Source organism: Trachurus japonicus, chromosome 21 (genome assembly GCF_045865225.1).
Source record: "Trachurus japonicus isolate A0001 chromosome 21, Traja_1.0".
In the NCBI taxonomy this organism is placed as follows: domain Eukaryota; kingdom Metazoa; phylum Chordata; class Actinopteri; order Carangiformes; family Carangidae; genus Trachurus; species Trachurus japonicus.
The window spans coordinates 1065459-1082172 of NC_140927.1; the positions used below are offsets into that span (position 1 = coordinate 1065459).

A 16714-nucleotide genomic window follows, 5' to 3' on the forward strand; every position below is an offset into this window, starting at 1 on the left:
AAAAAAAAAATCCCATTCTGTCTCCTCCTGGAATCCATGTGGGAATAAAAATGACCAGACACCCCTCTGTGCAGATGCATGCAGAGCAAATAGCTAATTATTAGCTGGTATCTAAGATTTTCAACCTTTACCTTTCCCAGGTGGTCCCGTAGTGTCTTCACCTCTGACTTAAGAGTTTATCATATTCTGTCCACACCTCGAGTCTGTATATGCATTTGTGTTTAGCTGCATGTGTCTCATAGGAGTCCATTCTGCCTTGAAGTGGTAATAAATGTAGGTTTTCCATAACATGTTGAAGCTTCCTCCAGGCTACAAATCTCTTCTTCCCAGTCATTTCAATAGAGAGCAGGTTCTACTAGATGTTATCCCCTCCCTTCTCTTCACCCCCCTTGAAGTTCAAACTCATGTTAAATGACTTCCTTGTTCCTGTGCAATCTTTTTGACTATGGTGTTGAAAACCAGGTGACTTGCCCTCGGGCCAAGCTTTATAAAGTCACATCCTGCATGCAGCATGAGATCCTTCGGGCTACCCTGGGCGTCTCAGACTTATGTCTAAGAGGTTTATCAGCTCGTGCCTCGGAGATTAGTCGGTGTTTACTATCAGGATGATTCCACTTCAAACTGCACGTTTCAAGCCAATTTAGCGGTCACTTACTCCTCTTCAAAAAAAAGGCGGAACAGTAGAAATGAGAACCTCACCAGGATGCTTAAATGAATACATAACTTTATTTAAATAAATGCTTTGTCATAACAAAAAAAGACAAAGGTTAAAAGAGTACATAAATTACAAGTTGAATAAATATTACACAGTGATATTCACTTTAATAATTTGAGATTTTTTGTCTTTTTTAAATATTTTTTTTTTATTTATTTATTTGTCTTATGTAGTTCCAAATACTGACCTTTTTTTATTTTTTTATTTTCCCACTATCCTCCTGCCACCGATGGGTCTTATTTCACAAGCCAGTGAACACCAAATTATGAAAAACCAATCATGTTGTCTCATTACAACCAAAAAGTGTTATGTATTCAGAAAAACGCTGAACTGAAATTACTGTACTACTGAAGTATGATGAGAATAAAACCAAAGCAGGAGAGGAGAGACCTGAGGAAGTCACTGTTCACAACCAGGTGTAAGAGAAGAGATATTTCTTGTTTTTCAAGAATCCTGAACCCCTTCCAAAACAATCAGAAACAAACAGAATTCACACCCTTGATAAGAGAGATTTCAGAATATTTGATGTTTTGCTTCTCCACTCCTGGTTGGTTGCATTCCCCAGATTTCTTCGACTCTGACCTGATAAACTGTCTTGCTAACTGTAATCTAATGTCATGCAGTTGGTGACCCCCGTAATGGGGAAGTGGCTAGGCCCTGATTATGACCACTGCCCATGGTGCTCACTCTTCCTCTTCCCTCTCTCCTCTTGTCTCTTTTCCCCCTCTCTCTGTGCAGTAGGCCATGCAAACATCTCTAGCTGTGTGTCACTTTTCAAGCTCTTTTTTTTGTTTCGTTTTTTTTTTCCCTAAAAGATGTTTCTGTATCTGAGGTCCCAGGCATGGGCTGCACAGCCCCTGTCGACAAAAAAAATATTACCTCGAAGCACCACCTTTACAAGGTAAGCACAAGATAACACAACATTTAGCTTTTGTGGCTGTTTTTTTTTCTTTATTTGTTCCACTAACTTCATGATACCACATCTTAGGACGTCATTGTGTGTCAATATCAATAGTGAGTAACTGAAATAAGTGCAAGCTGCTTTTTTTTTTTTTTTTTTTTTTTCGAAAGTGGTCGTGGGGATTTGGTGTTTGGAAGAGGGGCTAAGTAGCCTTGATAATATATTCACAACCTGGAAACCATTTAGGATGCACGTATCATTTCCCTTTTGTTGCAGCAAAGGAAATGGTTAATTTACCTCCAAACATCCTTTGGCTTTCCCTCTCTGGCAATCATATACATTGGCATTCACATGAAAAAAAAGGAAGTATCCTAGCTTATTGGTTGTCAAAGAAAGAGGGAGGTCGAACCGACTGCGGGATACGCAGCGTCATCCTAGTCCAGGATTTGCCCCGAGGTACAGGCTGAGATTATAAATGACAATTTTTTACAGGACCTACCACATTCATTGTCCTTCTCTTGCTCAGAACTAAAAAACCCTAGACCTGTTTGTTGTTGTTTATCAAGTATCAAGCCCTGACCGGACGGGGAGTGGGGGAAGGGGGTTGGGGGTAGGAGGTTGAAGGCAGTCTGAGAAAACAAACCGCCCCCTATGATATCCATGTCACTTTCACGTCACTATTTAATGTATTTGCATGTAGAAAGGCACTGTGACTTACACACAGAGAGAGAACTCTACTTAAATGACCCTGTTATAACCTGTAGCATCATTTTTTGTTTGTTTTTCTCATGCTCCCCTTAACTGTAGGTAGATAACCTTTACATGGAGGCATGTGTGCAGAAGGGCTGCAGAGGGTTAGCTTCTTTGACTGCCCTATCATCACATGACTCTGGGTCGGGCTACAAGGACCTAATCAAATTCTTTACAGGCTAAAAATTGTTTTTTTTCTTCTTTTTTTCCCAAGCAAAATTACATCGTTGTCATACTTTTTTTTTTGTTTCTACAGGAAAAACAAACATTCAATAACTATATTTAAAAGTAATGTAATACACCATGGTTACACTGTAGTAGCAGTACTGAGGGGAAACCACTTGATAAAGGAACATGGCTCAAAAGTGGGTGGTCTTTTTACTTCACTGAAGGCAAAGGAAAAACAGCACAAACAAAACCATACAAAACTACACTTCACACAAACTGAATCAGAGAAGCGACCGGCCTTGACTGGCAAAGTTTTCTTGTTTTTTTTTTTGTTTTTTTTCGATTACGCGCCGAAACTCGAAAAAGGTCAAACTGAAGCGGGGAAATCTATATTTCACCAGCAGAGCCAGCGCTCTCTATATAAGCTTTGTGTCGCCCTGCATGGCATTGTCTGTTCAAAATAGGCACAGTTGGCATATCAGGCTAGCTACATTGTCGAAGAGCCACTTACATAGGTTCATCTGTGACGATCTGCTCGCTCTTTTTTACGAATGCTCCGTGTCTGTCCCGAGACGTGCTAAACAATAAAGAGAAGGCCAGCCCCAAGACCACTTCAAGCACTAGCAATACTTGTTGTGACAAAAAAAAAAATCAAAACAAAAGAGAAAGAAATTAGGACATTCTTTTTTTTGTTTTTTGTAATAGGCTCACTCCGTCATACACCAACATAGGCTGATACATACCACGCACTCGCACTGTATACATACATACTCACATTCATGCATGCATCGCTTTGTGAAGTTACACATATCTAAGCAGGTTCCCCTATTCATAAGTGCTCTGACAGAACCACATACCCAGATAGAGTCAACTGTTACAGCACATCTCTATCACTTGTTTCTTTCTTTTGGAAAACAGAAAAAAAAAAATACTCAACAGCCAATCCTCAGTTCCACAGTAGCATCATGTTCCACAACCTAAAAACGGACCTGTTTCCAATCAATGTGCCTGATGCTTTTTTTTTTCTTTTCTCTTGAATTTGATTCTGTGTTAATGCTTTACATCATACAAAGTGTTGCATTTGTAACCCCCGGCTTCTATAAAAAATATATCCGTTGTGTGCATATATTTTCATGGATCTGCGATCAGGGAAGCCAGCTCATACGAGGGCTCCCCGTGAGCAATGAGTCAAGAGATCTATTTAATCTTCTGGGATTTTCCCCCCTCATTCGAAGACGAGTGCTTGGTCAACAACAGAAAAGAAAAGAAAAAAAATAGGTGTCTTTTGTTCAGCCTGTTCTTTCATTTGGATTTTTTTTCTTCCTTTTTTGTTCAATTAAAAAAACAACAAAAAAAGAATCTTGAAGTGAAAAGAGGGCGGAGCATACAGGTGTGATTCAGAGAGGAGGCGTGGGCCCTGGGTCACATGGTGGTTAGGGGGTGGGGGGGCGGTGATAGGGGGTTCGAGGGTGGTCCTCCCCCTTTCACTCGTTGTTGTTGCTGCTCTCCAGGTCTTTACATTGAATGTCCCCTCCGCTGTAGTCGGTGCCGGGGAGCTGGATGCCGTACTTGTCCACGCACCAGCAGATGCCTCGTTTGCGGCCGCGAGATGGTTTACACTGTGGGTCAGAGGACAGGTGGGGGGGGGGGGTTACACCAGGTGGGGAAGGTGAGGGTCTGCTCACCACAAAAACTCACGCAATCGTCTTCTTGCATAATAAAGCTTAGAAACACAGTGGCCACAGGGGCTACAAGATGAGTTTTCTTGTGTACCTTGGTAGTTAATAGATTTATTTTTAGTAATTCCACTAATTCCACCAATATAGTGATTTAGATGATTTTTTTTTGCAGTTTTCCCACACTGGTGTGAGTGAGCCTAGGTTACAGTACATGCAATCCACTCTGGTGGGCTCTTTTAAATTTTAAAGGCCTCATATTTTACACTTTACTTATATTTTATTGGATGAGTGTGACAGAAGTCCTGACAGCAGTTTATATATATATATATATATATATCACATTGTGTTTTAAGTGGACAGAATCAAGCTACTTTTACAACTCCTCTCTCAGGCTTCTCTCTGGAGCTCTAGTGGCAACAGGTCACTGAGCCAATCAGACGAGAGACTGTGATCCCCTCTCAGAGAAATCAAATTCTGCAAGGGTGGGTGGTGGGACCAGATGGGCGGGGGCTGGGATGCTGGGCTGAGAGTGGTCACTGTTTTTTGTGACATCACAAAGTCACAGAAGTCCTGACAGCAGTTTTGTGTATTTCTCTGTGGACTGAGGCTTTTATGCTTTCACAGTATAGAATTTAGAGCTGCTCAATAATCAAACACTTTATACAACATGGGTTCTTGTTATAACTCACCTGCTTGCGTTTGAAAAACCCTTTTCTGTCACAGTTGGGGAGGTACAAAGACAAAGCCAATACACGAGAAGTGTCCTTCATCCCCTGAATGATACCGTCCAGTTTTCTTCTGCATGGACCCTTTGGAGTGAGACGGCACAGGGTTACAATCAAGCAGTACAGTCATTACAGGCCATTCTCCACTCAGATTACAATCTAAACATGTATAACAAGATGGAGCTATGCAGGGACTGAGTAGATGGGAGCAGCATCAGTAAATGTCCTGATTCTACACATGGCGGCTTTAACTCATGACACAAAGATCAAACAAACATTAAACACTTACAAATTCAGGCTTGAATGGGTCAATGGGCAGAGGGGAGTAGTCCATGGCCGAGCCCATGAAGCGCTGCTTGCCCTGCTTCCTCTTTGCCTCCTTGCGCAGCGCGTGGACTTTTTTACTGTTCACAATGTCTTTAGGAAGGAGTGGCACTTTAGCTGGCTGCAGCTCCTCTGTAATCTCTGTGGTCATGGTGTCCTCGTGTTCTCGAGACTCACGATCTGCATCGAATCAATGAAAGACGGTGGGTTAATGTCATATTTTTAAACCTAAGCTGCAGCCATTGATTAATGCACCGTTGTCTCATGGGGTTGGCCGCTAAACACAACAGCATTTTCAGAGATCATGACATGATGTCATGTGTCAGGTCTACAACTCCCAGTGTGTAATTTAACATCAATTTGGTTGAAGTTAGTGAAGGAGTAGATAAATATGTGGTGCAAAATGACACAGCAATGACGCTCCAAATTATAAATGGGAACTGGTAAGTTATTCATACATCAGCTGATCAGACCAGGCTGGGTGAACATTTAAAAATATTTAACTTAACTGAGCAAATATTCATCACTATTGTGGCAAAAAAAAAATGTGGATACATAAAGGAGTTAATGTTCACTGTCTCTCTGTTCTCTCTCTGTTTTGGTCTCCTTCCATTGGCTCTTTAGCAGCTAAACGATCCATTTCCTTCAGTAGCTTGTATTTATTTCAATCTGTGCTTTGGTTCTGGCATAGTAAACAACATACTGCATTGATCAGAGCGTTTTCACTGAGAACAACTGTCCTCCAATCCACAGCTGGAACCAACACTGATCACAGAAACAAAACAATAAAGTTGTGCGCCGTAAAACCAAAACATGGAACTGAAAGTTATTCAAATGCCGAACAGAGCTGAAAGGAAACGCAAAACCTTCAGTAGTTCACACTCCTTCATTTTCACCAGTTTGTTAAAACTAAAATACCGACTTGTGCACTTTTAAAGAAATGTCATCATCTCCGCTCATGCACTACATATGGCAGGATATACTGTATTTCGAGGCCTTCAAACAAGTAGTTGTTTCTTGTTGTGCTACTTTTCAAATTGCATGTTTGTTTATTTCATCACCAGGGTTATTTCATATGAAACCGGTCTTAAAATTTTATTTGAGCCAGAATGTAAGATTCCGGAATGTGCAACATCTCCACAACATCTAAAACCGGTCATTACAGAGCCATAATCCAGCACTAACATGAACCAGTAAACCTGTAACTGAAAAAGAAATCAAACGGTAAAAAACCAAAAACAAATCCAGTGTCTTAATTCCAATGCTTATGTCCATTTCCTCCATACATATGGTCAAATCAAGCCTCCGACTTAAATACAGCACCAGGTGCTTTCCCGTGGTTTGTCCCACCAAATGTTGCTTAACATTTGTTTACAGAGGCTAAGATCAACAGCTGATGAACTCAGCCACAATACAACTGGAGCTAACCTCATCCCCCGCCATCTCCAACTCCCCGTAATACCTACTTAGAACAGTTACTGAGAGGTGATACTCAAACATCTATCACACAACGCTGATTAAGCTGATCTGGCCTCCATGGGAAAGTGAAAGAACCTAAATATTTAGATATTCGTCCCGTAATCTACAAACAACGCCCCCCCCCCCGGAGATCCTTAGTAAATGAGCGAGACACGCTGCTTATATATAAAAAAATAAAAATCACATGTAAACACAGGTACCAGTGAGCCACACTCAGACCTCTCCGACTTGGGAAAACCGCATCACACGTCGCACCCGTCGACGCTGTGCCTGGAAAATCTGCTAACACATTATCTGGAACTGCTGAACTGCAACAGCAGGGACCGAGACCTCGGAGTGTAGTAACTTTATGGCGACGTGTCCCACATTAAAACTGATTCAAATGTCAAGCTGGGGAAAATCTAGTCGCTCAGCGGACTCGTATAAATGCTTGTACATTTCTGTCACATTTTATGCAGTTAACTTAAGACGTGATCCGAGCTCCCCCCAGGGGGCACCATAGTCTCAGAGATCTGAAAGTCCCTGTTGATAGGATATTCACAGGTTGAGGTCCTTTATCCTTAACCTTGCCCCCGACCCCCCCGCCCCTCCACCCTTCCTCTCCTATCTTTGGGGCTCAGCCTCTTAAGCCTGAACCCCCAGCCAGAGGTTCTTTCAGGCCACAGAAAGAAGCCACTCTGCCCCCTCCACCACCACCACCACCACCCTCCCCCACCCTCCCACCTTGGCTTAGCTGTACCATAAGTACAGAGTTATTGTGGGGACTTTGCCAGGCCCCAACTGGCTGAAGTGGACGGTGCCAGTGGATGACCCTGGTTATATTTATCTGACAAGGAAACCCGCCGTGGTGCACGGGGCCAGACGCACTGAACCAGAGAGGAATGTTGGCCCGGCCGACTATAGGGCCAACTGTTGCTGAAAGACAAATCAACCTCGCCGTATATACTACTCATGCGCTTGCTTATGTATACGAAATAAAGTCGGAAAATGTGATTTAACAAGTCGTATATAGCCGCGAGTCGCTGCTTGCTTGCTTGCTGCACGCCGGCTGGCAGCGTCGGCGCACACAGCCACCGTGGAGAAAGAGGCAGTGAGACGTAACAAGGACAACGAGCTCCGAGAAACTGATGTTCAAAGAACCTGACACAGCATGAGCGTCTGGAGTTTCTGGAAGGGGAGGAGGGGAAATGGAGGGGAGTGTGGGGGTGGAGGGGTGGGTGGGTGATTACCAGAATTGGGTCTTTGGCTTCTGTGCTGCACTGCCATCTCTTTGAAATTAATCTCACAACTCATGACTTGGCAGGCCTTGGTTTGTGTTTAGATATGTCCTTGTGTCTCCCCACTCAGACTACGAGGCTATTACTTGCTATAAATAAATACGTCAAACAAGCATTCCTATGTACACCATGCATGCGACCACTGGAAAAAACTCTTTATTTCTGCTTGTACAGCCCAATGATTTCTCAGGGCACTTGATTAAAATGCCACATAATTGGCAGTGAAAAAAAAAAAAACAGACTATGTTTTTTTAGCATGCATTCTTATTTCATGTGTAATCTCATTTGAGCATATAAATGGCCAGACTAAGAGAGGTCTGAGCCATGGCACATCAATTATTCTCACTTCACACAAGTCAGTCACTTTGAAAAAAAAAACAAAAAAAAAACAGTGTCCTCTGAGAACAATGTCAGAAATGGGGGCTCTTAAAAATTCATATAGCTTTTGTAAAAGACAATAGTGTCTGACTTCTTTTCTCCTCTGCTTAGAGAAAAAAAAAATCACTAAATTCATCTCTTCAGAAGTGGTCTCTTCAGTGCAGCCACAAAAACTCAGTTTTTCCATGCTCAGGGTACCCAGCTTGTAAAGGAGGCTTAGAGGGGTCTGTGTTTAACTCCTGAAACTCAGCCAAGGTGCTGGACCGGAGCCAAGTGAGCCAAGTCATGTGCGGCTCCCTCCATTCAGCTGAGCCCAAAGCTGTGCTGTACTATCTCTCTCCCCCTCGCTCCTAAAGATTTCATTAGGACGAGAGGAGCGGAGAAGCCAAAGGAGGTGCACCTGATACTTCTCTCTGTTTAAAAATTAACATCTGCACACAATTATGCTTCATGAATATCCCAAGTTTCTTACAGGCGGCAGTCCAAGCATGACAGATAAGCTACCCCTTCTTTGGATTTTTCTCTCCACTGGATCTCTAAGACTATAATAATACCATTTAGATAAAAAAAAAAACAAAAAAAAAACAAAGCAAAAACTGGACAATAGATTCTCCCACCTCTCGTTGGATTTCCCGGCATTACACCACGTTTATTTCATCCTGCCTTTGATTAAGTCAGTTACTGTGCAGCATCTGAAATTACATCTTTACAAGAAGTAAGAGAGTAGTGAATAGCGGTGCTGTTTAATCTCAACAGGGGGTATGACAAGATAATTGTGGGGATGAAATGAGCCTGAGGGCCCTGTGTCTTATAAAGCACAACGCTAGTAAACCATCCTTTAGCCTCAGACTGCCTCAGCTACTTAATATTTGAAAGAGGGCCATGGCCTGATAACCCTGCAGTTTCTAGAGCAGAAAGGGAGGTGTGAACAACCCGCTGGAGTTGTGTAAGTCTGTGCATGTGTGTGTGCAGTGGCAGAAAACTTGATGGTCCTGATGGCCAAGAGAAATGGGTCAGAGAGGCTTTTTTTTTTTTCAAAACTGTGGCAAAGTTACAACTGCTAGGAGGGAAAGGGACAGATGCAGTGATAAAGTTAGCAACACAAATTAACTAAAATAAAAGCATGACTGGGCAGAATCCACTGAGTTATGTCCTTTGCACATGACCTGACAGAAGTGCACGAAGCCCCTGTTACATTAGAGCGACAAGTTCCTGACCGCTTAAAGCAGAAAGAAAACTTTATCAAATGTTCTCCAGAAAGAGTCAAGGAATTGTGTTTTGAGACCTTATGTCCTGTTGTTTCTCTGGAATTTTTGTTGTGCATGCTCTCAATCAGCCACTGAATATGCAGGAAATAACTCTTCCCATGGTATTGTGCACACAGAATATGTTCATTGCAATCAAAAAGTTTCCTGCTTTTCTGAATGCAGGGTATAAATAGCAACAAGAACAATTCAAGGATTATAAATCACAAAACAGGGACTTATGAGAGGATGCACAATCCGTCCAAGTGGGAAATGCTCCTATAGGTAAGCAAACTTTCTGACCTGTTTACAGCTCCCACAGTGTAAATAAACGCTCCGTCTGCACACATAAGAGCGGCCATGTGAAAAGCACATTATCAGAGCGAGGCGCGCGGCGCTTCTACTGTACATTCCTAATTTTGGTCTGAGGTCTCGTCCCACATCTGAGTTTGGGTTTGCAACAAGCCGCACGGACGGACGCAACCTCTTTTTTTGGGTCAGCGTCGCCACAACACAATTGCTGGGTGTGACGATGTTCTGACTCCCCCCCACCCCCACCCCCACCCCGGCAGCAGGAGGCAGCTATTTTGGCAAAAGCGAAGTGGCACTGAACAAGGCAGGATACAAAAGAAACATCAGGGAGGTGTAAAAGTAGCTTCAAGGATGAATTTGCGTTCAACACTTTTGTGTGCAATTTGACTATAGCCTCGCGTCACCAGGCTCTTCAGAGAGGAGGAGAAGAGCCTGGTGTCTGTTAACTCCGAATTTTGTCTGCATTCTGGTTCGGGTCTTCTAGCGGATCCAGAAATCACCAAATTCACCAACATAAAACATTAACTTGTAATACAATAAAAGCAAAAGGTTAACTCAATGGCTCGGGGACTTTCTTGTAAATTATATTCCTTAAATTAAAGCAGAAGTAAGCGATCCGGTCGTTTTGGCTAACTTCTTGTCAGCCGATGGAGTTAGCGGTCCCCGCCCTCGTCCCTACGTCGCCACATTCACACGCATCCCTTGGCTGCACACACAGAGAGGACTGCCCCTTTATGCCGTTCTCTCTCCTCATTGGATAAAGGTTGTAGGATACAAGGAAAGTTTTCTCCTCGGCTTACAGCAGAGCAGAGTGACTGAGAGACCCGTGTTTCAGACCAAACACTCTATAAGTGATTGCTGTCGGAAGATATAACTATTTAAGACTTATATTAACACAAACATTCCGCTTACTTCTGCTTTAACTTGTAATACAATAAAAGCAAAAGGTAAACTCAATGGCTCGGGGAATTCCTTGTAAATTATATTCCTTAAATTAAAGAGTTTCACCACATTTTATAAGCTCGGTGCTTTTATTTTGACGGAAAGGCCTGTCTCTCTCGCCCGGGATCCGGTTGCTTACCAAAACACAGAGTCAACGGCCCCAGACTAGATTTGACGGTATGATGGTGCGATACTATACACATTCAAAATGACCCTTGTTTTAGGGCGGGTAGGGTTAGGGTTTTTGGTCTTTTTTGTCTTGAAAAATGCAATATCACAGTTTCCAACCTCGACTGAAGTTCGGAGGAAGCGCTACTCAACACAATGATGAGCCTGTGAGCTGACACTGGGCACGACAAAAGGTTCAGCTGTCTCATATTCAGTGTTTCTGAGAAGTCACCGGAGCCTCCACCCAAACTTAAGAGGACTGTTTTTTTTTCTCTTTCTTTCTCTCTTTCCTTTGTGCTGCTAGCGATGGGACCTTTCAGAATCTCCGCTTCACTGAAGTGATCCCGCTCCCAGCCAGGTGTCGGCCATGCAGCAGGCCGGCGCGAGATCACAGCGCACAGGTCACGTCTAAACACGTGACATCATTCTAAAGCCCAGCATGCGGCCTGTCCCCCTGCCTATTTTGAATCGCATGCCTCGCAGCGCGGAGAGAGGGACGACAGCGAGTGTTGATTTCTCTCACAGCTGCTGCCGCCACCGCCACCGGCAGCAGGATAGGTGTCAGTGACCAATAAGCAGGACAAATATCTCTCTTAAGTTTTATAGGCAGAAATCGAGGCAAGTGTGCCAAGCGGGGTTATTGGCTTGCCAAGGATAGCGCCAAAGCGTGTGGGTCCTCCCCTGCTGATCAAAAAAAAACACACACACACAGGCAAAACCAGCTCTACATCAACGGTCTCAGTGTCATATCTAAGAAGCGGCTTCTCTACCTTCACACTTTCCATGAATTGTGTGTTTTTTTTTTCTTTTCTTTTCTTTTCTTTTCTCAAAGTCCTCATGTGATATCTTGACAAAATGACCTTTCCAATAATTCTCCCTAGCACCTGCAACAGATCAGTTGCAGCATGCTAAGCTTTCACTGCACTGTCTCAGATGTTCAAGGTGAGACGGATGGAAAGCCACATGCAGTCTTTCCTTTCACATGAGCCCATCATGAAGCTGTCAGGCAGCTGGGACCACACGTGACCGGGGCTATATCCAATGTGGCATGTCTGTATGAGCACGCAACGTCCAACACAGCAGACGGACTAATGACAACCAGCCAACGGGCTCGTTTTTTTTTTTTTAAGCATGTACACGGTCAAGTAGAAGAATCAGTGTATATATTTTTTTTCTTTTCTTTTCTTTTTTTTTTTTAACGCTCACTTCGTTTCCTCAGCTACGACCCAATAACCAGCTGTGTCAGTGATGATGTGGACGTGGAAAAAGCAGATGGGGATTCTCAGAGTGGAAGTGCTCTCTAAAAGTATGTGATGACAACTGATTCTGCACGCTGCTTAGAAATGTGAAGGTAACAGTGTTAGCATACATACATGCATACATACATACATACATGAGGTTCCTCTGGCAAACATTAAGCAGGAGGAGCCTGCAGTCGCTCCGAATGTACATAATATATTAATGACAAATACATGTGACATGTGAAAAACCCACTGAAAGAAGTCAGATGGTTATTTTGGCAACAGGTTCAAGCTGCATCTTCAGAGCCAAGACAAATGTAAGGTATTAGGCCTACAGCAAGCGGGTTTCCCGTTGCTATGCTAATAAGGAAGCCATAGCGTTTCTGTCCATGTGTGAGTGGAGTATTCTGGATTTTGGAGCCACTCCCTAATCATCTTTTGTTTCTTGGCACAGAGCAATCTGTTCAAACATAAGGCCCCTTTCAGGAGCCTGAAGGACGAGGGGGCCTGCTGCCATGAAGTCATATCTGTTGGCAAGCTCCACGGGTTCTGATTCACTCGTGGGGGCAGGGGGGGGGGCTGACAAAAAATCTGAGTGCCCCCCCACCCACCCACCCACCCCCACACTCCTACGGCGCACATACCACCTCCTGTGTTTTACAATCCACGCAACTCCTGGGATCACAACGTGAATTAATGCACTGCAACCCAGACGCAGAGTGATGGGCCATTTTTTTCTTGGGTGGGAGGGGGAGCTGTAGGATAGCAAAGATTCCTCTCTCCCATTGTTAACCCCCACCCTCCTCCTCCTCCTCCTCACCCCCCAGTCAATATTTAGTATAGGCTGCAGCTCTCATGGCCTCCTGAGTGTGGCGGACACTTGAGCTCCTCCTCCTCCTCCTCCTCCTCCTCCTCCCTGTGTTTGCCTTGCTCAGCTGGTACAGCGCACAGACAGCTGCAACCCCACACCACAGGAAACCAGAAGCTCACCTCAACAGTTCCCATCGAGCGGAGCTGTTTGACAGAAGGCCCTTCAGAGGAAAAAAAAAAACAGAGAGAGAGAGAGAGAGAGAGAGAGCCCGGAGGCATTCTGCTGAATCACTGCGTTGTGACTGGGCGCCCATGCAATGAATGCAGCGCCAGAGGCAGGAAAAGATGCTCTGATTACCTCTGTGGGCCAACAAAGAAGTTAGGTTCTCTCTCTCTCTCTCTCTCTCTCTCTGTGTCTCTCTCTCTGTGTGTGTGAGTGCAGAGTGAGACAAAACTGCCAGAGGTGTCATCACTCACAACAATGCAAACCCAGACACCCACACAACCCCGCCCAAGTGCACGTGAAAGTAAACACGCACACACATTTGAAACATAGAGAGCTGTGCAGCTTCACAGTTGGCGATCAATGCTTTGCAAAAACTTATTCATTGTGCTTTTTTCACCCCCACCCCCCACTTCTGGTCTAAAATGTCATTAAGACAGAGAGGTGAGGCTCTGCTCTGGCTGCAAAACACCCTAATGATTCTGTCAACAGCCAGAATGAGTCCACAGTGGTCGCCTATTTTATAGAATGAGGCATATGGCCAAAACCTTTTGTGGCTACCACCTACTTATCTACTTGTTGACAAGCTGCTAAAACTCTTGAGTGACAGTCAGTGGAACCTCTCCACTGCACCAAGAAAATGTCTTTAATCATTCAAGGCTATTGGCTCTGGCTTGTTCCCACTCTGTCTGTCTGTCTGTCTGTCAGACTGTCTGTCTCTCTTTTCTGCCTCTTTTTTTTTTCTTTCTTTCTCCGCGTCTCCCTCTCACGCACAGGCGACAGATTTAGTGGTAATCCGACTCTAAACACCAGCCCGCGAGGACCTAAATCTATCTCAATTCTGCTTCCACCAGGGGAGTGTACAGTACATAGGCTATACCCGACGTTTGCGCACCTCCGCTCATTCATGCGTCCTTTCCTCTCTCCAACCTGGACCGCGTCCACATCTCGAGTGGTTTGGTTTGGGTGTGCGAGCGATATTGGGAATGAAAGAAGTGAGAGCTTGAGTGCGCTCCGGCGTGAGGATGGAAAATCGCGGCTTGTTTGACAGACACTTGTTAAATTGTTGGATATTAAAGGCGGTAATTTGCAGAATAAGCTCCACTTTAGGGGGTTCCACATTTTTCCCTCTCAATATCCCTCATATAAATAAGCACTAGCTGGCTCACTGACAGACCCCTCCAGATAAAGTTTTTTTTTTTTTTTTTGTCCCGCGTCTGAACAGTTTATGATTTTGCCAAGATCAACAGACAGAGAGAGAGAGTGGGGGAATTCTTAAAGGAAATGCGTTTAATAATTGAAATGTAAATATTTTAGAAACCGTGGGGGCTGCTTGGCTCCGTGTCAACCTCTCTTGGGTCGAACCAAACCGCAGTTGGACAGCCACTGTCCCGCTCTACAGGCTCTATACTCAGCCGGGGATCGCACCATGTGCGCTTCCCGCAGCGGAGCGTCGATCCGCCCCGCTGTAGATTACCAAGCACCGGGCACACGACCAGAGTTTCTTTCCTCTCGTGTCATTACTGTACAAGCCTCATAATGCGCAGCCTGAACACTATTACTGTACAGCTGGATGCGGAGCCTGCGGCCATCAAGGTGTATATAGGCTGCTGTCGGCCGCCAGTATATTATAGCTACGTCTCCCACAAAGCCCCGGGAGAGGAGAAGCAGGAATAAGCTCCTGCAGCCAGTTTAATCAAGTCAGTGGATAAAAGTTAATCAGATGGCACCTCAAACCATCTGTCAAACAAACGGTCTGTCAGAGAGCACCGGCACCGGCTATACTGAGACACAGCAGTGTGGATTGTTTGAGTGTGAGGGGAGGGAACCGGCTCTGGCTGAACGTGGAAGAAACATTAGAAAAATAAAGAAAGAAAAAAAAAAGCTTTATTTTAATAGACTAGAAGCTGTTGGCTCGAGCGTGGCAGATACTCTGCGGAGTGCCAGCAGACATTACAAATACCACACTCACAACAGTGGATTCCCGCATGGGACAAGATGTTATTAAACACGGAGCCACAGAGGAAGACTCCTGCGCTATAGAGGACACTTTTGCAGACCTAAACAGTGATATTGCAAAGCCTGCATGGTCCCCCCCCCCCCCACCTCCCTCCCCTCCCTCCCCAGCAGCATGCATTTCATTTCATTCAGCTGAGCCAGTCAAGCCGGAGCGGGTCTTACCTATGGGCGGGTGAGCAGGTTTGTATCCTTTCTCGTTGGTGCACACTCCCCTGCCGTGGAGAAGGGCGTGCAGGGGCTTCTCCTCCCCGCTCCTCGGCAGGCAGCGGAGGCCCTGGGTGCAAGTCCCGGTGTAAACGCCGCACGCCTGTCCCTCAGACAGGGCGCACGTTAGGCAGCAGCCGCAGCCCGGCTCCTTGACCAGCTGGCAGCCGACCGGGACCGGAGGGCACATGGACAGCGCCTTCTGGTCACAAGGCTCGCACGGTACGTATGAGCCCAAGCACCCGGACAGCCCCAAGATAAATGTCACCAAGAGGCAAAAACTGAGAATCATCGTTGGTCTTCTCTTCTTGTTATAGCATAAAACCTCAAATGCGAAGAGGAGGGGGAAAAAAAGTAGACTGGTCTAATGGACACAATGCCTCAGTCAGATAATCCGATTTTTAAAGCTAAAGCCAAGAGTCTTTATCCAAGAGTGTTGCTATCTATTAAAAAAAAAAGAAAAAAAAGGAAAAAAGAAACATAAATTACAGGCTTGGAGCTGTGCACCGTGCAAAAAAAAAGTTTCAATTCAATTTCAAATATGTGTGCTATATTTTTCCCGTACTGTCCTCTGCAGGAGCAAAGCGGTTCTTTGCACAAAATATCAACTTCTCTCCCCCCTTCAGCTTGGACTCCAATACTTTCTCCACCAGAGGTTTCCTGAGCAGACTGATCAACTTGAGAGCTGCCTTGCCTTTTTAAAAACAGCCGAGCCCAAACCCCTAACTATGAATACGCTAAACAGCAGGGAAGGGAGGCGCACTTGTTCCACGGCTTGGCAGGCGGCCAAACACTTTTTTTTCAGCAGCAGCAGCAGCAGCGGGAGGAGGATCGCTCTTTCACCCTGAATGCTGAACCGATGCCGAGGTACAAGAAGAGGCGACAGCAGAACGCAGCGCTGCAGCCTCCTACTAAACATCTCAGCGCGCACAGCACAGCACCGAGCGCGTACTAGGTTTTCACTGGCTTCAAGAGCCGCGACTGTAAATTCTGCTTGGAGTGCAGAATAATGTCACAATCAACAAGTCATCCACACTCAGACTGAGCCATAAAATCTCACTTTAGTGTCAAACAAGCTCTCTTTCTTTTTCTTTTTCTTTTTTTTACACAATGGGTGAGATAACTCCTCTGGAGAAGGTTACATTTACAAATGGT

General features: G+C 44.8%; 1 protein-coding gene across 1 annotated transcript; it reads right to left on the reverse strand.

Annotated features, from left to right (window-relative positions):
• Positions 1 to 1719: 1719 nt before the first annotated feature.
• Positions 1720 to 16230, reverse strand: igfbp5b (insulin-like growth factor binding protein 5b). Its single transcript, XM_085764171.1, has 4 exons — positions 15518 to 16230; positions 5228 to 5442; positions 4903 to 5022; positions 1720 to 4153 (listed from the first exon to the last, which is right to left on the reverse strand). The coding sequence occupies exons 1-4, from the start codon at positions 15849 to 15851 to the stop codon at positions 4019 to 4021; spliced, it is 804 nt and encodes a 267-aa protein (XP_085620297.1). The 5' UTR covers positions 15852 to 16230; the 3' UTR covers positions 1720 to 4018.
• Between the last annotated feature and the right edge of the window lie 484 nt (positions 16231 to 16714).